We start from the raw sequence: 26,116 nt of genomic DNA on the forward strand, positions 1-26,116 counted from the left end.
GGGAAGGTAGTCACATCATGTTCCTGCACTATCTAGCGATGGGAAGGTAGTCACATCACGTTCCTGCACTATCTAGCCATGGGGAAGGTAGTCACATCATGTTCTTGCACTATCTAGCCATGGGGAAGGTAGTCACATCATGTTCCTGCACTATCTAGCAATGGGGAGGGTAGTCACATCATGTTCCTGCACTATCTAGCAGTGGGGAGGGTAGTCACGTCACATGTTACTGGACTATCTAGCGATGGGGAGGGTAGTCACGTCACATGTTCCTGCACTATCTAGCGATGGGGAAGGTAGTCACATCACGTTACTGGCTTGCAGCTGGGTCTACCTCTGCACACCAAGCAAATGCATGCGCTATATTACTGGGGTTGCAGTTTAAGTGTTGCTTGAGCCTTTCATTGTAGTGGCAAAGGCATTGATAATAGCCTTGGTGCTTTTTAAACTTAACTTTTAATTTTGACTTAGGAGGTCAAATGCCTTTTTTTTTTTTTTTTTTTTTTTTTTTTAACAGATGATATCCTTTCTTAAGAAAATTCACCATTTTCATTCCATCTTCTTAGTTTTTCAAAGGGCTGGCTTCTTCGGGTGCTTGGGCTTGCTTTGATGAATTCAATCGAATTGAGCTGGAAGTGTTATCAGTGGTGGCACAGCAGATTCTTTGCATTCAGAGAGCCATTCAACAGAAACTGGATGTCTTCATTTTTGAAGGGACAGAACTTAAGCTCAACCCAAACTGTTTTGTAGCTATTACCATGAATCCTGGCTATGCAGGACGTTCTGAACTGCCAGACAACCTCAAGGTAATTTTTTTTAAAGAGTCTAAGATTGTTAATAAAACATAATGGCACAATCCATTTAAAATGTTATAAATCCCTCCACATATTTTGTCGTTTCCTTTTTCTCACTTCCATTTGGTATAAGGTAGACCTCCAAAACCTTATTTACTTGGCGATACAGGGGCTTGGTATCAGACATACTACACACTCCACCATCGAACTGCCTCACGAGGCCACTTTTACTTTTATCTTGACACAATCTGAATTGCCAAGTCTGGCGTTGAACTTGTCATCTCATGAATAGGCAATATTATGCATGTATGCTACCGTGCCCAGCTTTCAAAAGCATTTTTAGAAATCCCAAACTAGCAAGAACATAAAAATATTTAACTACTGCTGAAAAAAATAGTTTATAAATAGATGTTGCTTTTAAGGAATAAACTTTACTGTCGATATCTTTTGATCCTGTGTCTGTTGCTTAGCTTTAAACATGTCTTCTTTTATGTAAGTAATATATTTTGTTTATTATATGCCTCAGGTTCTTTTTAGAACAGTAGCTATGATGGTTCCAAACTATGCCCTCATAGCAGAAATCTCCCTCTACTCCTATGGATTTTTGAATGCAAAACCTCTGTCTGTGAAAATAGTAATGACCTACAGGCTTTGCTCGGAACAGCTGTCATCACAGTTTCATTATGACTATGGAATGCGAGCAGTGAAAGCCGTTTTAGTGGCAGCTGGAAATCTAAAATTAAAATACCCCCTTGAAAATGAGGATATACTGGTAAGCATTAATTAAGAATGTGCATTATGAAAGCCTCAGCAGAAAGACAGCTTCTCTAGTGAGATCAACCAGGAAAGAGAGTTGCTGCTCTAGGTCTTTTAGGTAAGATTGAGAATGTAATATTAGGCTTATTATTGTACTTTATACAAAGTATAAAGGCCTTTGGTTTGGTAAGCACAGGGTTAGTTTTCACTATGGAGATTCTATGAGCAATTTAAGATAAACTGACCTCTGGCTAAGGGCGTATGTACAGTGAACATACAAGTACAGGCGATTAAATTACATCATCCTTTTTGTGATTTTTAGCTCCTTCGATCAATCAAAGATGTAAATGAGCCAAAGTTCCTATCACATGACATACCTTTATTTAATGGAATAACTAGTGACTTATTTCCTGGTATTAAGCTTCCTGAAGCTGACTACAAGGTAAGTAAACACATAAGAATGACTTACTCTGTACAATAAATTTAACTGATGGCTCAGTTATTTACAAACCTTTATTAAATTGGGGACCTTATTCTGTTTGGATGTTCTTATAAAGGAAGTTTGTAGACATTTCTTATTTTTCAAAAAAAAAAATTGGAAGAGTTTGAAAAGGATTGATATTAGTTCTTTAAAGATTTACCAAAACCCCTGTGATTATTTTAACTATTAAAATATACAAAATTCAAAATAAGAAAAAAAAAATAAAAATAAAAAGATACTTGATAGGATTTTATTTTAAATCTGTTAAGGCTTAGTTTGTAGCTTAATATACGGTCCATTTTGTAAAAATTTTCATCCACTTAAGAATTAGGTCTATTAGCTTTACTTAGACCGAAGTATAATTCAAGTTTGTTTCTCTATTGATCTGATGTCTGGTTGTCTGGTGAGTGCTGAGAGTAGACTACTAACTGTCACTGTCTTGTAGTTCATGTCTCCTTTAGAGCCTTAGTGTTTGCTGTGTATCATTAAGTGCCCAGGGCTGGGTGTATATTTATAACTGCCTTGGTTTTTTGTTTTGTTTTATTTTGTTTTGTTTTGTTGTTGAAAAACTGTCCTCTTTGTCATTGTTGAAGACTTATTTCTAATTTTTTTGTAGCATTCAGCTTAAAGCTGATTTTGTCTTTTTACTATTTGTAAATATTCATTCATAAATAAGTATATCTTCCTCTGCTCTTTCTCTATTTTTATTTTTATGGCATATCTTTTCTCATCCCTTTGGTTTTGATCTGTGAGCACTCTATAAGATGAAACAAGCAGCAAATATTTTGGTCTTGTGTTTGTTTAATCAATTCAGTCATTTTATGCATTCTTATTAGAGGCTATAATCCATTTACACTCAAAGTAATTAGAAATTTTTAAATTCTGTGTGCCCCCCCTTCTGTGAGTGTGTGTGTGCACATGCAGCCACAGCTCTTGTGTAGAGGCTCCAACATGTGTTTCTCAGGGACTCACTCAAGTTCTCAAGTTCTTAGGCTTGGTCCGGTGGCAGGTGTCTTTATCTACTGGGCCAGCCCCAAGTTAATTATTGATATGTAAGGAGTAACTAATGTTATTTGTTGTTTCCTGATTGCACATCTGTTTTTTTTTTGTTGTTGTTGTTTGTTTGTTTTTTCCCTAGTTTCCTTTGTTGTTTGAAAGCTTCCTGGAATATGCTTTCCTGAGATTTGCATAAAACTTATTTATAGCTCGCTTTTAAAAGTTGATAGCAACTTTAACATTTACTTAACAGCTAATATCTGCATATAAGCAAATACATACCATATTTGTCTTTCTAGGTTGGGATACCTCACTCAAGATAATTTTTTTTCTAGTTCCATTTATTTACCTGTAATTTCATGATTTCATTTATTAAAAATGACGGTTAATACTTCATTGTGTAAATGTACTCTCATTTTCCTGATGAGGAACATCTAGGTTGTTTCCATTTTCTGAATATTACAAATAGAGCATCAATAAACATGGTTGAATAAATGTCTCTGTGGTAGGATGAAGCATCTTTGGGGATATGCCCAACAGTGATGTAGCTGGATCGTGGGGTATACTTACTCTTACCAGTTTCTTTCTTCCTTGTTTTATATGCTATACAGCTATATTTAGGACCTTTCCTCCACTAGGAGTTTACTGGGGGAGGTGTGTGCAGGTTTGAGACAAAGTCTCACAATGTATCACTGGCTGGTTGGGATCTCACCATGTAGAACAGATAGACTGGCCTAAAACTCAGATATGTACCGGTTTTTGCTCCCAAGTGCTGGGATTAAAGGTGTACATAACATTAAAGGGGCTACTAAAGGGGCCTTTAAAAGAGTTGTAGTGAACTCCTGTTGTGTTGAACAATTAAAAAAAAAACAGAGCTGTAGTGATGCTTGCCCAGTATCTTGTCAGGGTTTCTACTGATGTGATGAAACACCATGACCAAAATCAACTTGGGGAAGAAAGCATTTGTTTGTTTGAGACAGTGTTTCTCTGTGTAGCCCTGTCTGTACTGGAACTCACTCTCTAGACAAGGCTGACCTCAAACTCAGATCTGCCTACCTCTGCCTCTTGAGTGCTGGGATTAAAGGCAGGAGCTATCACCCAGCTGGAAATGATTAATTTACACTTCAATATCACAGTTCTTAGTCAAAAGAAGTCAGGACAGGAACTCAAGCAGGGCAGGCACTTGGAGGCAGGGGCTGATGCAGAGGCCATGAAGGGTGCTGCCTACTGTCTTACTTTCTATGGCTTGCTCAGCCTGTTTTCTTATAGAACTCAGGACCACCAGCTGAGGGGTGACACCATCTACAATGGGCTGGGCCATTTAAGAAAATGCCTTACAGGCTTACCTGCTGCCTGATGTTATTTTCTCAATTGAGGTTCCCTTCTTTCAGATGACTGTAGCTTGTGTCAAATTGAGTTGACGTAAAATTAGCCAAGACACCCAGGAAAGACTAATCCATTTCTGAACTTAAATTCTATCAGAATGACTTGTATCTACAATGCCACACCCAACTGGCTCTTAAATTTTTAATGATTTTTTTTTTAGCCTTTCTGCTTATTCCTGGTTGCTATGGTATGAAGGATTATCTAGCATATTCTTTTGTATCTTAACCAAAAATGGAATTTTGGCAAAGAATTGTTTTTATTTATCTTTTATTTATCAAAGAATTGTTTTTATTAATTGTTTTTATTTTATCATAGCATCCAATGCTAGGATGCTATGATCATTAATAACTTACATTGTTATATTAATTTATTTATATTAATCTATTTATTCTTTTTAATTTGAAAACAATCTTTCTATATGACATGACTTATAATAACACTTTATAGAAACACATTTCACTTTTATTTTATTTCAGGAATTTTTGGAATGTGCACATGAAACCTGCCGAGAACATAATCTTCAGCCTGTTAAATTTTTTCTTGAAAAAATTATTCAGACATATGAAATGATGATTGTTCGACATGGGTGAGAATATTGATTATCTGCCATAGTTTGGTGTTACTTTAAATTAAAGTAAAGAACCAAAATAAGCAATAAAGTTTGTATATTAGGAAGGCTATGGAACAAAGAACTCCTCCCTCCTCAGTACCTTACAGCAAAAAACAAAGAACCTGGAGTCAGGTGCATACCTGTAAATCCAGATGGCTTGTGACCATCTGAGGATGGTCTTGAGATCCACACCAGGCTGGCCTATGTATGAAGATCCTGTCTCAGAAACTGAAATAAACACAGCTTACACTGTTGGTAACAATTCTGAAATCCACTTGGGCACATAATGGCCCCGTTTTCAGAGATGGATTTCCTGTGAAACTAACAGAGTTTAAGTTTCAGGGCCTCTTCCTTGTTGAGAGCCATCCAACAGCTATAAACATGTCATGTTTATTTTATAAGAGTGATAAGTAACTTATTTTATAAGGTTGATACATAATTTTGTATTCATAATTGTATGTATTATATATTTCATATATGTATATGTATACATAAAATATTTTTTCCTCTAAAAGATCTCTTAAATTGTGTAAACTTGAGGTTCTTTATAACATCTTAGACATAACTCTGCTTGATCTTTGTTTCCTGGGAGGGACTTTCTAATCAGCTGTTTTCCACAAGACTTGACTTAACCTTTGAATGATCTTCCTATTTTTGTCTTCTTTCCTCAACATGCATGAAGTAACAAGAAAGAAAAATGTTATTTTTGCTAACTGAAGAATGATTCTAGCCATTTTCTTCTTACAGAAAGTTAGGGTCTAATAATCACAATTTTTGAAAAGTCAAAGAATGACTTTGTATTATGTAAAATTTCAAACATACACTAAAATGAGGGAATAGTAACTCAAGCCTCACATAACCAGAGTTGAATACCTATATATTTTTTTTTAGGCCGGAGACATTAGGTAGAAATCAGTAGACATCTTCAGAAATTATAATCAGCTTTTATGTGTCTTAGCCTCTGTCTGCCCTAAGTACAGTTTATTATCATATTTCTCTAAACCCTAACTGTGCCCGGCTTAGTAGACTCCGCACTCCCAGCCCGTTTGCGTCAAGCCTTGTTTCCTACTGAAATGGTCGCTGTAGTCCTCCTTTCCTGCAGTTTTCACGTCTATGATTTCAGCTACCCACAGTCAATCAGCTGCAGCCTGGAAACACTAAGGGACAATTTCACATGTTGAGATAGAGAGAGCACTGTCATATAATCTTCTCAAAGTTTATTATTGTAATTATTCCACTTTATGACTAGCCATTGTTATTCTCTTACCGTGTCCAATTTATAACAACATTTATCATAGTTATTAATGTGCAGGGAAAACATGGTATTAGATATACTTGAGGAGCATCCATAGAGTATCTACTGGTGGACTAGAACGTAACTCCCAAAGGTTGGGGGACTTCTTCACTGAGAACCACATTAATCCTTTATAGAGTTTCGTAATGTAATAAAATAGCCCTGTTCTTGGCTTGATCCTTTATACCATTCTGAGTTTTCATTGTTGAAAGTTTTCTTTTTCTTTTTTTCTTGCTGCTGTGTATGAGAATCCTAAGGTTACTGAATTTCTGAACTCCCTCTATTCTCTTTCACACCCACTTGCAGAGAGACCTTTCCCTCACATCCTCTGTGCTCATTGTTTGAAATTCCTTATTAAATTCAGCCATATCTTTTCATTGTACCTACTAATGCTGTATTCACCACTCTTTCTCCCTTATTTAGGTATATTATTATCTGTCTTCCAAGTTATCTAAATGATTAAATTTATCAAATATTTTACCATTGTATAATAACAATTATCAATAATTTATCCTCTGGAGACTGTTAATTTGCCCTGGTTTCTAAGCCAATGTATTATATTTTGTTTTTCTTTTATTATGGCAAGAACATCTTCCCTAGGATGGGCTAAGCTACACTGTTATTTACAATGCAAAGGCTTATTTTTCACTCATGCTGTATGTCCATAGGTTATCAGGGAGATTCTGTTTCTCATAGTCATAAAGATTAGCCATATCTCAACATCATGGCTCATGGTCTTACTAGAGGGGTGACAGAACTCTGTCAGTTCCCTTACTGGCAATTACCTAACTTGTATGACTCATAGCCACCTGCAAGAGTGGCAAAGAGGTCTGTGTGACAGGAGGAGGTCTGGAAATCTTCGGCAAAGAGCACCTGTATCAATTGAAAGCTTAGAAACATGTAATCACTATATCAAATGAAAGCTTCTTCCCATATCTTGGTTTTTAATTTAAGAATATAGCTATAATAAAATTTCACTGCCATTTAGAGACATTTTATTATATTCTATCTTTGATAGTGTTATGACTGTGGAAAATTCAGTGTACACTTGATTGGTTTAGAAGTTAAATGTATTTTCATCATATCTGAGAAAACATTTTAGAAATTCAAAAATTATATATGGTGATTGCTACAGAGTAATGTTTTCTATGCTGGTATAAACACTTCATTTTTACCATCTCACTGTATAATCTGCCTTTCATAGTTTTATGTTGGTGGGAGAGCCTTTTGCTGCTAAGACAAAAGTTCTGCATGTGCTAGCTGACACTTTAAAGCTTATGAATGAACGCAACTATGGAGAGGAAGAAAAAGTCATGTATAGGACAGTAAACCCCAAATCAATTACTATGGGCCAACTCTTTGGGCAGTTTGATCCAGTGTCTCATGAGGTAATCTCCAAGATTATATTCTTTCCTATAGACAATGCATATTAAATCAAGAAATTCGAAGCATTTCTATGTTTTTAAAGATAAATACAACTTATTTTATAAAAGAAGCTTTTTAGCTTTTTCTTTTTTTCCTCAGTGGACCGATGGTATTGTGGCAAATACATTTAGAGAATTTGCCTTAGCCGAATCACCTGACCGGAAATGGGTTGTATTTGATGGTCCTATTGACACCTTGTGGATAGAAAGTATGAATACAGTATTGGATGATAATAAAAAGGTAAATCACTATTATTTGAAGAAGAACTTGTTCAGACATAATTAAGAACTTCTGGGATTATATATTTAAGCTAAAATATGTAAAAAATATATACATTTATGAATATCTTCAGTAAAGACTATGCTATAATAAGTTTTTTGTTTTTAATAGAATAAAAGTGCATTAAAGCTATTGAGAAGTTGTATTAAAGCTACTGAGTTAACATTATTGTGTTGGAGGACAGGAGCCTACTGCAGAGGACCTCTGAAAGACTCTACCTAGCAGTGTATCAAAGCAGATATTAAGACTCATAACCAAACCTTCGGCAGAATGCAGGGAATCAAAAAAAAAGGGGGGGGAGTAGTTAATATGACCTGGCAAGGACACTAGTTCCACAAGGACCAAATACAAATATATCTGGGCACAGGGATCTTTTATGAGACTGTTTCTCCAAACAAGGACCATGAATGGGTGCAACCTAGAACCTCTGCTCAGATGAAGCCCTTGGTAGCTCAGTATCCAAGTGGGTCCCCTAATGAAGGGAACAGGGACTGTTTCTGACATGAACTCAATGGTAGGCTCTTTGACCTCCTCCCTCCACCCCCAGGGGAGGAGCAGCCCTGCTAGGCCACAGAGGAGGACTTTGCAGCCAGTCCTGAAGAGACCTGATAAACCAGTATCAGATGAAAGGGGAGGAGGTCCTCCCCTATCAGTGGACTTGGAAAGGGGCAGGGAGGAGATGAGGGTGGGAGGGTAGGATTGGGAGGGAATAAGGGGGCAGGATACAGCAGGGATACAGAGTTAACAAACTGTAACTAATATTAAAAAATAAAAATTAAAAAAAACAGCACAGAATGTTCAAGAAAGAAGTACAGTGTACTCTACTTCTGACATTATGATTTGACATTTCAGTATCACTTAATTTCCAGTCACCTAAAATATGTGTATGACTTCTAGTTCATGTTTAGCATTTAACTGTAGCTCATGAACCATGATCTTCCACAGTGTAATTTGTAAATTTCTATCAGGTAGAAAGAGATAGTCCCAAGGATATTTAATCATGTAAGATGTTTAATTCATCATACCTCTTTTTCCTACTCCTAATCCTGCCCCTCTTACTCTCTAGCTACAAGCATACAGCTTATGAGTGCTTTGGGAATCAGTTCTACTATGCTAGCGATTTCCTCATTAATTGGTTATAAATCTTTCTGATTCCTAGAAATAGTCATAATTGCTGCCCATACTTCTCATTTTAGCTTTGCTCAGGCTCTTGTCCAGGTTTAATATTATGATCTGAATATGTCCCAGTATCCATGGAGATGTTGTGGCTCTGTGTTTCTGATTGTTGAAGGACATTCATTTGCTGGTTATTTTTGTGTCTATTGTGCATGTGTTCTTTTAGTGCAATATGAAGAACATTCTGTGCCCTCTAGAAAGGAAAGAACTAGCTTGAGATCAGTGTCAGCCAAGTTTTTGCCATGAGTGAATTTATTTATTTTATTTATGTGTGTGTGTATGTGTTGGAAATTGAAATCAGGACCTTGTACGAGGTAAACAGGTTCTCAACCACTGAGCTACACTTCCAGTCCATTCTGTATTTTTCCTTAAATTCTGACTCAGGCAGACATAAACTACAAATGCTGTTATGTCTGTGTATTTGTGACAGAGAAATACTTGTAAGTTCTATAAATTTGAGACATATTCCTTGAAGCATGTCAATAAATTACATTACAATATTTGTAAAAACAAACAAACAAACAAACATTATTGTGTTGGTCACTGTTCTGTTGCTGTGAATAGACAGTATGACCAAGGCAATTCTTTTTTTTTTTAATTTTATTTTTTTCTTATCAGTTACATTTTATTAACTCTGTATCCCAGCTGTATCCCGCTTCCTCATTCCCTCCCAAACCAAGGCAATTCTTATGAAAGAAAGTGGACTTGCTTACGGTTTCAGAGGGCTAGTCCATCATCATCATGGCAGAGAGCATGCAGGCAAGCAGGCTCTGGAACAGGAGCTGAGAGCTATACATAAAAATAAGTAATATCTTAAGTCATAAAGAGGATTAGTAGATAAATATCCATGAATCTACCACCCAATTACAATTAATTTTTTTTAACTTTTATTAAGTACACTTTATTCACTTTGTATCCTCCCATAAACCTCTCCTTCCTCCCCTCCTAATCCCACTTTTCCTCCCTCTTCTGCACGCATGCCCCTCCCCAAGTCCACTGATAGGGGAGGTCCTCCTCTCCTTCCTTCTGATCCTAGTTTATCAGATCTCATCAGGAGTGGCTGCATTGTCATCTTCTGTGGCCTGGTAAGGCTGCTTCCCCCTCAGGGGGAGGTGATCAAAGAACAGGCCAATCAGTTTATGTAAGAGGCAGTCCCTCTTCCCATCACTATGTAACCCTCTTGGACACTAAACTGCCATGGGCTACATCTGTGCAGGGTTTCTAGGTTATCTCCATGCATGGTCTTTGTGTGGAGTATCAGTCTCAGGAAAGACCCCTGTGCTCAGATTTTTTTGGTTCTGTTGCTCTCCTTGTGGAGTTCCTGTCCTCTCCAGATCTTACTGTTTCCCACTTGGCGACTGAATCACTGGGCCTTTCTTATGTTAAGCAAGTACTCTACCATTAGGCCATTTCCCCCACCCAATTTATTTTCATATGTATATGAAATGACTATCCTATTAAATAGTAATTTAATTTCATTAGTACTCAGATTTATTTTTAAGTACCTTTTCATTTTTGTCATTATATTTTTCCTTATTTTCACTCAGTAATATTGATTACACTGAGAGTAGAAAATAAACAGACAAGTGGTGATTATTTGGAAGGAGGAATTAATCAGTAGAATGAAATATAGGAATTTAAACTCAAAACAGAGGGGTGCTCTTTCATTAGATGAAAGGGGGAGTATGGTCAGAAAGTTTGGATATACAAAGTTGGTGGTGAGAAATAAAAGAGTCTTTCTGACAACTTGTCTTCAAGAAGCAATGAGCCCCAGTTCTTCTCAGAGAAAGAAATGAAGCAGTTGTAACTAGCCATGGTGGGAACTGGGAAGCAGGTCTCCTCAGCAGTGCTTCCCAGCCTGTGAATTGCGCATCAGGTACCCTGCATGGTAGACATTTACATTATGATTCACAACAGTAAAAAATTACAGTCATGAAGTACCAACAAAATAATTTTGTGGTTGGGGTCATCATAATAGGGAACTGTATTAAAGGGTCACAGCATTAGGAAGGTTGAGGACACTGGTTTAGGGAACCATAGACACAAATGTGTGTAGTTCTGAAGACCTGGTTAAATTAAAAGCCTTGAATCACCATTCATTCTACCAGGGGCTGCCTTTGTGAGATATTCTCTACAAATAAGCAGCCTGGGCCTAGGTGGAGGTAATGTTGCCATGGTTAATACTGTAAGTACACAGAGACTTTAAAGATAATGGCAGGAGAATAGTAGCTCTGAATACAAGGCAGAACTCACTTTAGAAAGGAAATAAAACCAGCCACGATGAGAAATTCCTTACAAAGATGAAGAGAAAGTGTATGAGGGAGGAAGATCTGGTATGAGTGGAAGAAGGGGAAACCACAATCAGGCTTTATTATGTGAGAAAAAAAAATCCATTCTCTATAAAAAGAGAAAAAAGTGTATTTGGTGTCAGTGGGCAGGAGAGCTGGATGGGTTGGGAGCTGCGGGCAGGGCAGAGATGCTTGAATGTAACAGTTTAGAATCACGTAGTTTTCAAGAGATAAGTTTCCATATGCATGAAATGTATGTCTGGAGCAAAGTAAGTAAAAATAAGCAAAGACAGGTTGGTCAGGAACAGTAGATGTTATTGTTTTGAAGTGCTCGTCCTCATGAACACTGGCCCAGCCTGGAGTTTGAACAAGACCGGGCCAGGCGCTGAGTGCTTTGATGAGAAGAAAATCCTCCCGGCCTAGCAGGTGATAGCTAACGCAGGGATTGCCAGATTGCTGACTTGTACTTGACGGTGAGGTAGAAGTTGGTAATACCAAAACATGGTGGAGTGACGGTGGTATTGGTGTCATATCCTAACTTGGTAACAAGTAGGAGAATGTTTGCCGATATAAGCTGATCTACACTTAAAGCGTTCTAGAGGAGTGCTCTCAAGTAGAACTTCCTACAGTTCTGGAAATGTCTATGCTGTCAGTCAGCCAGCTGTCAGGCACATCTGGCTTGTTAACATTTTGTTTGCAGAATGGCTTACTGTAGTGGAAGAACTGAACTTGGAGTGGGAGGTAGCTCAGAAGTAGAGTGCTCTCCCCGCATGCAAAAAGCCCTCACTTCATCTTTGGCAGCAAGAAAATAAAAGTGTTAAAGAACTGAACTTTAAACTTTATTTAATTTTACATCGGTAAGTTAAATAAATAGCTCTGCATGGCTAGTGGCTACTATACTGCAGAACACAACTTTTTGACACTCTATTTTATACATAAGGAATTGAATCCAAAAATGTTAGGTATTTCGTTGTTGACCCATGACTAGACTGGGTAAACCTGAGTCTAGAGTGAAGATTGTAGGGGCACAGAGGAAACGAGGGAAAAGTGGAAAGATTTTGTAGTGAAATTAATTTGATATATGACTCATTGATAATAACAGTTACTAATATTACTAAAATTTAATTATCTCTAAGCCAAGGCACTTAAGATAGGATAGTTTTTATAATGAGAAAGAAAAGAATTTGAGAGAAAAGATGGAATCCCTAAATTCAAGTTTTGAACATATTGATAAAAGAAAAGATGTTTTAGATTAAAGAAGTTAAGGAGATATCATAAACACAGGGATAGACTAGGAATTTTTTCTGGCATCTATTCATATTCATGGCCTTATATCAAGCACATACTTTATTTATAAACAGATAAATTCTGTCTAAATTTTAAAATGTTTGCCTTTAGCTTTGCCTTATGAGTGGAGAAATCATTCAAATGTCCCCTCAAATGAGCCTCATCTTTGAAACAATGGACCTTTCACAGGCTTCGGTAAGCTCTTAATGTAATTATAATTTAATATAGCATTTTGTGTGCTTGTTTATTTATTCATTAACTGAATAAAAATATTTTATTTTGTATCCTAAAATGGGTTCAACACTGGGGAGAGACAGATGAAAAGATGAGAAGTGTGCTAATAAATAATCCAAATATACGGTTACATATATGTGCTCTAAGAGAATGGAAGGAATTGAGTATCCATGGGGGAAACAGGAAGAAAAAGACCTTAGAAGATGTTTGTGTTTTTTCAGAAGATTCAAGACTTCCTCAAGAAGTCTTGGGCATTTCAAATCATAACTGGATGATGTATGACCATGAAGAGGTATTAAGATGGCCAAGGACCTAACTGAAAATAGTTTTCTGTATGGGGAACATGCAGTACATGTCAGAGTTAGAAACAGGCAGAACTTAGATTTTGAAAGGACTTATAAGTGCTAGCTATAATTGTCAGGAACCACTCATGGGAAAGCAGTCTTTTTTGGAAATGGAAAAAGGAAATCTGTGCTTTTTTTCCAGCCAGCCACTGTGAGCCGTTGTGGCATGATTTATTTGGAACCTTCACAGTTAGGATGGGAACCACTTGTGGCTTCATGGTTGAATTCACTGAAACCACCTCTAAGTGAAACAGAACATCAAACTCTGCTGAAGGAGCTTTTCCAGTGGCTAGTACCACCGTCTTTAGTATTCCGTAGGAAAAAATGCAAGGTATCATTCTCTTACTCTGATTTCTGACAATCTGTGCAACTCAAATAAAATAGATACACATAGTGCTAGAATGAATAACTAAAGCCAGTTTTTCTTTACCTTTGTTTTTCTCTCTCTCTCTTTCTCTCTCTCTCTCTCTATATGTAACCGAGAATGACCTTGAACTTCTGATCCTCCCGCCTCCACCTCCAAATTCTAGGATTACAAGCATGTTCCTTACATGCCCAGCCTTCTTCTGTTTTATATTGCTTAAATTACAAATAACTTAAGAAGAATATTTGTACCAAGCCATAGTTTCTAGACCTTTAAAAATTCCAAGTACTTCCTTTATTTAAAAAAATTTTAAGTGCTAGAGAGATGGCTTTGTGCTCAAGAATACTACTTGTAGAACTACTGTTGGTGAGGGCAGACATCCAATTCCCGGTGGCCATGATGAGCAGCTCACAGCTTTCTATTCCTCCAACTACAGAGGCTCTGATGCCCACCTACACTCGCATGCCCGTGCACACCCGCACTCACGCATGCACACGCACGCACACACACACACACGCTTTAATATAAATAGATTTTAAAATATTTCAGATGTGTCTTTATAAACATACCTGAGTATAATTCTATGAAGACTCTTAATGCTGCCTTATTTTTCCTACGGCTGCCGTTAACAAATTACTACAAATGTAATTTTTAAATTTAAATTTAAATTTAAATTTTTAAAATTTATTACAATTTATTCACTTTGTAACCCAGCTGTAGCCCATCTCTCATCCCCTCCCAATCCTGTCCTTCCTCCCTTTTCTCCTCCCATGCCCCTTCCCCAGTCCACTGATAGAGGACGTCCTCCTCCCCTTCTATCTGACCCTTGACTATCAGGTCTCAGCAGGACTGGCTGCATTGTCTTCCTCTGTGGCCTGGCAAGGCTGCTCCCCACTCAGGGGGAAGTGATCAAGGAGCCAGCAACTAAGTTCATGTCAGAGACAGCCCCTGTTCCCCCAAATATGGTATCTTAAATAACAGAAATTTACTTTCTCATGGTTCTGGAGATCAGAGACTGGCATCAAGGTGTTAGCAGAAGTATGTTTCCTTAAAAATGCTAAGGAAGAATCTTCTCTTTATCTTCCAGATTCCGGTGGCTCCAGTTCTGTAGCTCATAGCTGCGTAACTCCAATCCCTTCTCCTAGCTTCTCAGACCTTGTTTCCGTGTCACTTCTCTGTGTCACTTCTCTGTGTCACTAGGGGGTCTTGGATTTCATGCCTGTTGGATTACATCTTAATTACATCTTCAAAGATCTTTTGCCATACATTCTTGGGATTATTGAATAGAAGGTTCTTTTAGAGGACAATCATTCAGTGGCAATTACCACACACGTGAATATACATACACAATTAGATATAAATAAATATATTGCTACAGAAAGATACTCAATGGCTTCCCATCCTAAAATATGATATGATATTAAGAAAAACTAGACAATGTCACATTACAAAGATTATTGTGACTTCATAGAGAAAACAAAAGTTCCTGGCAGTTTTATATCCCTAATACTATAGAAATAAAAATAAAAGTAAGCTCCATCTTTCCAGGTAATGGATGGTGGGTTTTCTTTTTATAGTTGTCATATTTTCTATATGTAGCCAGTTCTAAAATGCTGTTGGTTTCGTTCCTCCTTGGTAATATTGTTTATTTGTCTTTTCTCCATTCTTCTTTCTCCAGCCTTTTCCTTACCTCAGTCCTTCCTGTAGAGTGGCCTCAATTCTGACCTCATTTTCTGCCCGATTCATCCCAGTAGCGTTGTTCTAGTGCAGTCTACGTCCTACAAGTAAAATGAAGATTCCAAACACTCATCCATCCTGTTTACTCCCTACTTTAAAATCCTTTATTGGAGCCTTCTTCTATAGGGAACTTTAATACAGCCTGTAAGACTCTTGTCAGCTTCCCAGGTGTAGTTTTCTGTCATCCTGCCTTAACATCCCACAGAATCTTCTGAGTAATCTGTATAGGCTTGTATTATTATATAACTTTCCTGCCTTACACATCCTCCCCTACTCTGTTTACCTAACTTTTATTTCCCTTGAAATTTCAGTTCTGCTGCTTCTTCCTTAGGAAGGTCTTTTGTCATTTATTCTTCTTCAATTTCCCTGCAACTAATTCCTTGGCCTATTTCACCCCTGGCACTATAGTACCACCTCTGCTCTGATACTCCGCGGCTCCTTCACAGAGTTATCTCACTATACTGCCCTTCCTACTTTGTTTTAGAGTTGGTGTTTTTCAGGGATTGTGTCTCTCCCACCTCCACTGGCTTGCTCTATGGCTACGTAAATATAATATGCTTTTCATAAACATAGAATACATAACCAAATGAGTGGTTTAAGAGACTTCATTTCAGCTATTCTCTTCTAGAACCTGGTTACCATTGTCAGAGGATTTAGAATGAGAATACATTGTGTACAATTTTGCCATATAATAAGCCAAGCTAAAATTCCTTAAGAAATGTTTTTATTGTACCTTCAGTTTATTTTCTCTAAATTTAAATATTATAAAGAACATATTATTATGTTCTTACCAACTTTTATAAAATGAGACATTTACTTTCATTTGTTCTCTAAGATGGAAAATTTTAAAACATTTTATTATTTTTCTTTTGCAGGAACTCATTCCTACGAGTAACATCAATGCAGTTGTATCTCTCACACGCCTCTTTGAGGTACTGCTCTGTAATGTGCTGGAAAACGAGCCCACTAGCAAGCACACTCGTATTTGGATTATGGTTGGTTTTATATTTAAAGTGGCTTTAAATACAGAATAAAATATGGTTTTAGAAAATAGTATTTGTATTCAGAAAGACCTTTATAAGATTCAGAGCAGATTTTGATGCTCACTAGAGAATAGTTGAGGATACTAAGTTGGCTCAACCTGGTATTCTGATTCTAAAAACAGCCCTAAAGAAAACAAAGCATGTCAGTGCTGAAGCTGTGCTGCTCTTTATGAAATACCACATGTAGCTGGTTCCTCGACGAGGTGATGCAGTAATAAGCTCACTTGCTCTCAGTTAATTATGTCTTAGATAGAAACTAGCTACGAAAGGCTGGGAGAGGGTGGATACAGGCAGAACCCATGCAATACTTAGGGTCACATTAGTAGTCGTTCTTGTTAGCTAATGTCTGGAATGCAAAGACCAGAGATTATGGCAATAGTGAGCAGAAGTTACCGAAGGGACACAAAAGAAGACGTTTTTAAAAATTAATTAATTACAGTGTTTTCACTTTGTATCCTCGCTATAGCCCCCCTCCCTTGTCTCCTCCTAGTCCCACCCACCCTTCTTCTTCTCCCCCTATTCCTTTTTCCTAGTCCCCTGATAGGGGTGGACCTCCTCCCTTTCTATTTGACCCCAGTCTATTAGGTCTCATCAGGACTGGCTTCTTTGTTTTCCTCTGAGGCCTGGCAAGGCTGCACACCCCACCCCCAGGGGGAGGTCATCAAAAAGCCAGCACTGAGTTCATGTTAGAGACAGCCCATGCCCCGCTTACTAGGGAACATACTTGGAAACTGAGCAGCCTATGGGCTTCTTGTTAGCAGGGCATCTAGGTCCTCTCCATGTATGGTCCTTAGTTGGAGTATCCATTTCTGCAAGCCTCCTAGGCCAGGTTTTTTGGTTCTGTTTGTCTCCTGTGGATCTCCTTGTTCCCTCCAGGCCTTTCTAACTTCCTCTTCTTCCATAAGGTTTCTGGCACTCTGCCCAAAGTTTGGCTACAAGTCTCTGTATCTCCTTCAATACCCTGGTAGGTAGAGTCTTTCAGAGGTCCTCTATGGAAGGCTCCTATCCTGTTCCTTGTCTTCTCCTACTTCCAATGTCTATCCTGTTTGCCTTTCTGCATGAGGTTTCAGCCTCTTCCCTAGGGTCTTCTTTGTTTAGCTTCTTTAGGACTACAGATTTCAGTATGTTTATCCTATACTATATGACTAATATCCACTTATAAGTGAGTATATACCATATGTGTCTTTCTGCTTCTGGGTTACCTCACTCAGGATGACCTTTACTAGTTCCTACCATTTGCCTGCAAATTTCATGATTTCTTTGTTTTTAATTGCTGAGTAATATTTTGTTGTGGAAATGTACCACACTTTCTGTTGTTTCCAGTTTCTTGCTCTTACAAATAAAGCTGCTATGAACATAGTTGAGCCAATGTCCTTACTGAATGGTGGGGCATCTTTTGGGTATATGCTTTGGAGTGGTATAGCTGGATCTTGAGGTAGCACTATTCATAATTTTCTGAGAAAATGCCAGATTGATTTCCAAAGTGGTTGTGCAAGTTTACATTTCCACCAACAATGGAGGAGGGTTCCTCTTTCTCCACATCCTCTCCAGCACGTGTTGTTGCTTGAGTTTTTTATCTTAGCCATTCTGATGGGTGTAAGGTGAAATCTTAGGGTCATTTTGATTTGCATTTCCCTGATGACTAAGGATGTTGAGCATTTCTTTAAGTGTTTCTCTGCTGTTCGATGTTCTTCTATTGAGAATTCTGTTTAGCAATGTACCCCATTTTTAATTGGGTTATTTGATTTCTTGCTGTTTAACTTCTTAAGTTCTTTATATATTCTGGATATTAGCCCTCTATCAGATATAGGGTTGGTGAAGATCCTTTCCCAATATATAAGCTTTCATTTTATTCTGATGACAACACCCTTCACAATAGCCACAAAAAACATAAAGTACCTTGCTGTGAACCTAACCAAGCCAAGTCAAAGACTTGTATGAAAAAAATTTCCAGTCTCTGAAGAAAGAATTAGAAGAAGATATCAGAAGATGGAAAGAGCTCCCATGCTCATGGCTTGGCAGGATTAATATAGTAAAAATGGCCATCTTACCAAAAGCAATCTACAGATTCAATGCAATTCCCATAAAATTACCAACACAATTCTTTACAGACCTGGAAAGAAAAATTCTCAACTTCGTATGGAACAACAAGAAACCCAGAATTGCAAAAACAATTCTCTACAGTAAAAGATCTTCAGGATGTATCTCCATCCCTGATCTCAAGCTGTACTATAGAGCAACAATACTAAAAACTGCATGGTACTGGCATAGAAACAGACTGGTGGATCAATGGAATCAAATAGAAGACCCTGACATAAATCCACACATTTATGGACACCTGATTTTTGACAAAGATGCCAAATCCATTCAATGGAAAAAAGACAGCATCTTCAACAAATGGTGATGGTCTAACTGGAAGTCTACATGTAGAAAAATGCAAATAGATCCATACTCATCACCCTGCACAAAACTAAAGTCCAAGTGGATCAAAGACCTCAACATAAAACCAGACACACTAAACTGCTTAGAAGAAAAAGTGGGGGAGAGCCTTGAACTCATTGGCACAGGAGACAACTTCCTTAACAGAATACCAACAGCAACAATCAATAAATGGGACCTCATGAAACTGAAAAGCTTCTGTAAAGCAAAGGACACGGTCATCAGAACAAAATGGCTGCCTACAGATTGGGAAAGAATCTTCACCAACCCTATATCTGACAGAGGGCTAATATCCAGTATATATAAAGAACTAAAGAAGTTAAACAGCAAAAAATCAAGTAATCCAATTAAAAATGGGGTACAGAGCTAAACAGAGAATTCTCTGCAGAGGAATATCGAATGGCAGAGAAACACTTAAAGAAATGCTCAATCTCATTAGCCATCAGGGAAATGCAAATCAAAACGACCCTAAGATTTCACCTTACACCCATCAGAATGGCTAAGATAAAAAACTCAAATGACCACACATGCTGGAGAGGTTGTGGAGAAAGGGGAACCCTCCTCCACTGCTGGTGGGAATGTAAACTTGTACAACCACTCTGGAAAGCAATCTGGCACTTTCTCAAAGAACTAGGAATAGCGCTTCCTCAAGATCCAGCTATACCACTCCTAGGCATATATCCAAAAGATTCTATGATTTTTTTGAAAAATATTTTCTGGGCCTTGGAGAAGGGAATCTTCTTTTTCCTCTATTCCTATTATTCTTGGGTTTTGTCTTTTCATGTCTTGGATTTCTTGGATGATGTGTGTCAGGAATTTTTTAGATTTAACATTTTCTTTGATGGATTTATCGATTTCTTCCATTGTATCTTCCACACCTGAGATTCTTTTTTTCCATCTCTTGTAGTCTATTGGTTATGCTTACCTCTGTAGCTCCTGTTTTCTTCCCTAAGTTCTTCCTGTCCATGATTTCCTCCTTTTGGTTTTCTTTAATTTTTCCAATTTTATCTTCAGATCTTGAGCCATTTTGTTGATTTCCTTCACCTGTCTGAATGTATTTTCCTTCAATTCCTTCAACTGTTTGTTTGAACATTCCTCTGTTTCTTTTATTTCTTTCAGTGATTTAATTATTTCCTTTCTAAAGGCCACAAACTGTTTGGCTGCCTCTTCCTATATTTCTTTACAGATGGCCATAATCTGACTTTATCTTTCTCTGATTCTTGATGCATTTTGTTTCCTCTATTATCCTCTTCGTACGCATAGATATAAGGTCATCTTAAATTTCATTTATGCTGAGTTGTCCAGGGCTGCTTCCCCCTGAATAACTAGATTCTGGAGATGCCATATTGCTGTTTTTTGTTGGTTAGCTTTTACTCTGGCCTCTACCCATTTGGCTATTTTAAGTGTTGGGTGTTAGTTTCTGGTGCTTCCTGGGATCCTAGGGTGGGGAGAAACTCCTTGGCAGGAAGATGATTTTTCCTGAAGGAGGCCTCCTCAGCTTTTTGGGTATGGTCACTGAATGGCCAGTGTTTCTCCGGAATTGCCACAGCTCACCTTAGGCGTATAGACCTGAGTGGTAACTGTGGTCTTTGTCAGTCACGGGGGCTCTCCTCTCACCCGGAGAAGTCCTGAGACAACTGCCCTGCTACTGGGCTTCTTGCTCTGACTTCAGCGAGCAGCTGCTGTTGTTCTTACACTGTTTTCTAGGCACAGTCCTGGGAGTCCTGCAGTTTGGTCAGGTTAGTTAGGGATAACTGGTTGCCCCTTGGAGCAGTATCTGGAGGCTGATCTCGGGAATCCCAGGCTTCTGTAGGTCTGAGGTTGGAGCTCTGTGCCTCAGTACCCAAGAGGTAATCAGTGGCAGGTGAGCACAGCTCTCATGCTGCAGCAGGAGTCTAGAGCCTGGAGTGTGTGGGGACCCAGAAACTTTTCTGGAGCTGAGTGTCCTGAGATGGGACCAGATGTTTCCCCCCCAACATGGGGTTTCCTCCCAGCAGGGAAACCCAGTCAGTGGTGTTTTGGGGTGCACAGTTGCGTCTGAAGTGGCAAGTACAGCGCACAGGCACAGGTGAGTGGTGGCTCCAAGCTGGTGACTGGGCGCCTGCAGGGACTCAGGCACTTTTCCTCTGAGAGCTTTCCGCGCGCGCGCGCGGGTGTGTGTGTGTGTGTGTGGGGGGGGGGGGGGGGGGGGGGGTCAGCTGAGCGCTCCAAGCTCGGACCTGCTGTTTCCCTTACTGTGGGGTTTTCTCCCAACAGGGAAAGCCAATCTCTGGTGCGCTACGGTGCACAGTTCTGTCTGGGACGGAGAGTGGGGCACGCAACAGGTCTGTGTGCTCGTTGCTGGTGCCTGCTCTGGGCTGGCGGCTGTGTGCCTGCTGGTCTCTGGGACCTTTTCCAAGGATTGACTGGGTGACCTGGGGTCGGTCCCATTTGCTTCCTTCCCTGTGGGATTTTCTTGAGACTGGAAATCCCAGTCTCTGGTGTTTTGGTGCCCACAGTTCAGCCTGGGAAGGTGATCAGGACACGCAGGCATGTGGCTCTGGTCTGGCGACCGAGTGCCTGCCGGGACATGGGAACTCTTCCCAGTTTTAACTGGATGACTTGAGAATGGACCCAGTTGCTTCCCACACTGTGGGGTTTCCTCTTACCTGGGAATCACAATCGCTGGTGTTTTAGGGTCCAGAGTTCAGTCTCTTAGTCACTGCTGACACTGCTGTCCTGCTTCTCAGACAGTGTCCTCTCGGCACCACCATCTTGGATTGCTGGTGTTTAACTTCTTGAATTCTTTATATATACTGAATATTAGCCCCCTGTCAGATATAGGGTTGGTGAAGATCTTTTCCCAGTCTGTAGGCTGTTGTTTTTTTCTGACCACAGTGTCCTTTGCTTTACAGAAGTTTTTCAGTTTCATGAGGTCCCATTTATTGTGATCTTAGAGCATGCGCTATTGGTGTTTTGTTCAGGAAGTTGTCTCTTGTGCCAATGAGGTCAAGGCTCTTCCCCACTTTTTCCTCTAACAGATTTAGTGTGTCTGGTTTTATGTTGAGGTCTTTGCTCCACCTGGACTTTACTTTTGTGCACGGTAACGAATATGGATCTATTTGCATTTTTCTGCATGTCCAGTTAGACCAGCACCATTTGTTGAAGATGTTATAAAAGAAGGAAATCTTTGTTCCCTGTCTATGCCTCACTCCAATCTACCAAATTGTCACAACATACTCTACCGTCCTTTTCTCTTCCATTCTGTGGCAGTAGCATTTCCCGCTTGTATTTTTTTTTCCACCTTGTTGCTACCAAACCAAAAACCCAAAGAGCAAGCAAGCAAACAAACAAACAAAAACCCAAGAACAACAAAACAAAACCTATCTTATAGACCAGGGTGATATCTCAGTGGGTAAAGGCACCTGCTGCCAGGTCTGCCTGTCTGTGAGTCACATGAGTAGAAAGGAAAGAGACAACTCCCACCAGTTGTCTTCTGGCCTCCACGAGTGTGTGTGCATACACACATCCCCCCACTTATACAATTAAGTAAATAAAATGTAATACGATTTTTACCTTAGACACTGTGTCAGCCACATCACCCCCAAGCTTTCCAGCCAACTATAACTTCCTCCTTTCCGCCTTATGTTGTGTGAAGCTTGTTTATCCGTCTTCCCTTATGTTAGAGCTATCTTTTTAGGATTACTTTTCACATTCTTCTACACATGCCATTGTTAGCTTTTATAAACTATTACAGGGATACTCTTCCTATGCATAATTTTGCATAGTTCCAGAAAAATTTTGTTCTCTTGATAAACCCAAACTCCCAACTTTATCAGGTGGTTCAGAATAGCTTCATGAAACATATGCAAATTGATACCTGATTGAAATTTTTGAGGGCAATGTTTTTGTTTTTTAGCCAGATAAGGCATGTGCGTTAAATAAAATTCAAAAGACAAAAGCATGGTTTCCATTTATACCAGTCTCGTAGCCACTCTTAAGGGCACTATTGTCAGTGCCCCACAAAGCCTTGTAATGACATTTTATGTATATACTTTTCCTGTGTGTATATTTTATATATGCCAATATACTGTATTTACTAATTTCCATCTCACTGGCAGTGTATTTTGATTTTTCCATATCAGCATTACAGAGTTACATCATTTTTCTCAATTATTTTATTTTTATATTAATTATAGTTTATTCCATTTGTATCCCAGCTGCAGCCCTCTACCTCATTCCCTCCCAATCCCACCTCCCTCCCTCAACTCCTTCCAAGCCCCTCTCCAAGTCCACTGGTTGAGAAGGTCCTCCTCCCCTTCCATCTGACCCTAGCTTATCAGGTCTCATCAGGACTGGCTACATTGTCCTCTCTGTGGCCTGACAAAGCTGCTCCCCACTCAGGAGGAAGTGGTCAAAGAGCCAGCCACTGAGTTCATGTCAGAGACAGTCTCTGTTCCCATTACTAAGGAACTCACTTGGATACTGAGCTGCCATGGGCTACATCTGAGCAGGGGTTCTAGGTTATATCCATGAATGGTTCTTGGTTGGAATATCAGTCTCAGAAAAGACCCCTGTGCCCAGATTTTTTGGTTCTTTTGCTCTCCTTGTGGAGCTCCTGTCCTCTTCAGGTCTTACCATCTCCCCCTTCTTTCATAAGATTCCCTGTACTCTGCCCAAAGTTTGGCTATGAGTCATAGCATCTGCTTTGATACACTGCTGGGTAGAGTCTTTCAGAGGCTCTCTGTGGTAGGCTCCTGTCCTGTTTCCTGTTTTCTCCTTCTTCCAATGTGCATCCCACTTGTCTTTCTGAGTGAGGATTGATCATCTTACCCAGGGTCCTCCTTCTTACTTGACTTCTTTAGGTGTACAGATTTTTGTAGGTTTATCCTATATTATATGTCTAGTGTCCACTTATGAGTGAGTATATACTGTGTGTGTCTTTCTCCTTCTGGGATACTTCACTCAGGGTGATCTTTTCTAGGTCCCACCATTTGCCTGCAAATTTCATGATTTCTTTGTTTTTAATTGCTGAGTAGTATTCCATTGTGTAAATGTACCACAATTTCTGTATCCATTCCTCCGATGAGGGACATCTGGGTTGTTTCCAGGTTCTGGCTATTATGAATAAAGATGCTATGAACATAGTTGAGCAAATGTCCTTGTTGTGTACTTGAGCATATTTTGGATATATGCCCAGGAGTGCTATAGCTGGATCTTGAGGAAGCACTGTCTATAATTGTCTGAGAAAGCGCCAGATTGATTTGAAAAGTGATTGTACAAGTTTACATTCCCACCAGCAGTGGAGGAGGGTTCCCCTTTCTCCTCTGTTTAGGAGTTACATCATTTTTATCTGATCTGTACACATCAGAGTATACAGCATACTGTAAATAACCAGAATTCCTGTTGGAGAAATAGTGATGTGATAAGTATTTTTATACATACATCATTTTTACTGGTAGGAAAATATTTGAGGATAAATTAAGTAGATGTCCTTAGGTCGTTTGGTAAAGGCATTTAAGTTTTCTTTTTATCACTATTGCCAAAAATGATTATGTATGTGATTTGGCTATACTCAGTTCTACTCTGTTTCTTTGCATGACATTTTCAACTAGTTTAAGCAAGCATTAATATATTATGTTTCTCCTAACTAATATATATGTATGTTTCTCCTAAACTTTCTTTAAAAAGTAATGAGTATAAGTTAATTTTTTCACCCACAGGCCTGCTTTGTATTCTCTCTGATTTGGTCAATTGGAGCAAGTTGTGATACAGATGGTCGCCTTGCTTTTGATGATTTCATAAGAACAATTGTAGCAGGGAAAAATGAAAAACAACCAATGCCAGTGTCTGTGGAAAAATGGGAATGCCCATTTGAAGAAAAGGGCCTGGTCTATGACTATATGTATGAGGTATGACCTAAAATGCATTTGAGATGAAGTGTGAGCATGCACACCCTGACTGAGCATGCACAGCACCTTCTGTCAGAGGTCAGGGTGCTGAGTCCCCCAGAACTTGCTGCCCCAGTCATAGTTCATGTTGTCACATGCAACTTTAGGGTACTTCTCCGCTCTGAGGGAATCTGTAACAGCCTTCTTCACAACAGAGAACATTCCATCAGCCATCTTATTCTGAGGGAATTCATAACAGCCTTCTTCACAACAGAGAACATTCCATCAGCCATCTTATTCACGCAAAGTACATTTTACAACCATAAGACTCACGTAGAGCTTTGGTTACAATCCTACCTAAATTATAGAAATCCAGAATCTATAAGAGGATTCAAACTTAACTAGCAGTGGAGAGCTAACTTCTTCACTGAAATCAAACAACATAGGATTTTAAGAATATAACCAGAAAGAGTTTTATCTTTATTAGTCATAGTAGAAAGTCAGTGAAACAATCTCTAAAAATGAACATCAAGAGACAGTAGCACAAGCATGTTTTCTTTTTTTTTCCTTGAGAATTTCATACATTTTTATTATATCTGTCTCCTATTCTCCCTTCTCCAATACCCTGAAAACTCAAAAGGCAAAAACAAAAGAAATTTTTCAAATGATCCAGACAATGATCTATGATCATCATATTTGGGATTTTGAATGAGTGAACTTATTTTTAAGTAAAAGGATGAATAGTAAGTAATAGGTAAATTATAGATAGATAGATAGATAGATAGATAGATAGATAGATAGATAGATAGATGATTGATAGATACATAGATAGATATGGATGGATAGATAAGTGATTGATACATATATACATGAACACATGAACAGATGATATAGAAAATTAGCAAAACATCCTCTACCTGGACATACATAACATCCAGCAGAAATCAGCCAGGGAGCATAGGCCCACATGCAGAGCTGGGTTCTCAGTGAGCTCAGACAGTACACGATAAATTCCCAATATAATGTGCATTACAGTGTCCCCCCCCCAACTTCATTTCTCCTCCTCTTCCTCCTCCTTCATTCCCTCCTCACTCCTGCTCCCCTTTATCTGCCTCCTTTTCCTTCAACAATGCACTATTCTTGTTCCCTTTCTGTACAAGCATGTTTTCTAAAAACTGAAAGTAAATATAAAAATATTCAGTTTTTTTTTAAATACGTACAACTGAGAAGGAGAAAATGGGAGTTGAGAAATATTTTCTTTTTCTTCTTCTCCTTCTCCTTCTCCTTCTCCTTCTCCTTCTCCTTCTCCTTCT

General features: G+C 38.8%; 1 protein-coding gene across 1 annotated transcript in view; it reads left to right on the plus strand.

Moving 5' to 3' along the window:
- Positions 1-26,116, plus strand: part of Dnah12 (dynein axonemal heavy chain 12) — a 127,066-nt gene that overhangs the window by 49,063 nt on the left and 51,887 nt on the right. Inside the window, exons 26-35 of the mRNA XM_055612309.1 lie at positions 567-806; positions 1,321-1,566; positions 1,873-1,992; positions 4,890-4,999; positions 7,522-7,705; positions 7,842-7,982; positions 12,884-12,967; positions 13,493-13,681; positions 16,327-16,446; positions 24,636-24,824. Of these exons, the coding sequence (XP_055468284.1) occupies positions 567-806; positions 1,321-1,566; positions 1,873-1,992; positions 4,890-4,999; positions 7,522-7,705; positions 7,842-7,982; positions 12,884-12,967; positions 13,493-13,681; positions 16,327-16,446; positions 24,636-24,824 (1,623 nt within the window). The remainder of the gene's footprint in view (positions 1-566; positions 807-1,320; positions 1,567-1,872; positions 1,993-4,889; positions 5,000-7,521; positions 7,706-7,841; positions 7,983-12,883; positions 12,968-13,492; positions 13,682-16,326; positions 16,447-24,635; positions 24,825-26,116) is intronic.

The sequence above is a fragment of the Psammomys obesus genome, unplaced genomic scaffold (genome assembly GCF_907164565.1).
Source record: "Psammomys obesus unplaced genomic scaffold, mPsaObe1.curated_primary_1811, whole genome shotgun sequence".
NCBI lineage: Eukaryota > Metazoa > Chordata > Mammalia > Rodentia > Muridae > Psammomys > Psammomys obesus.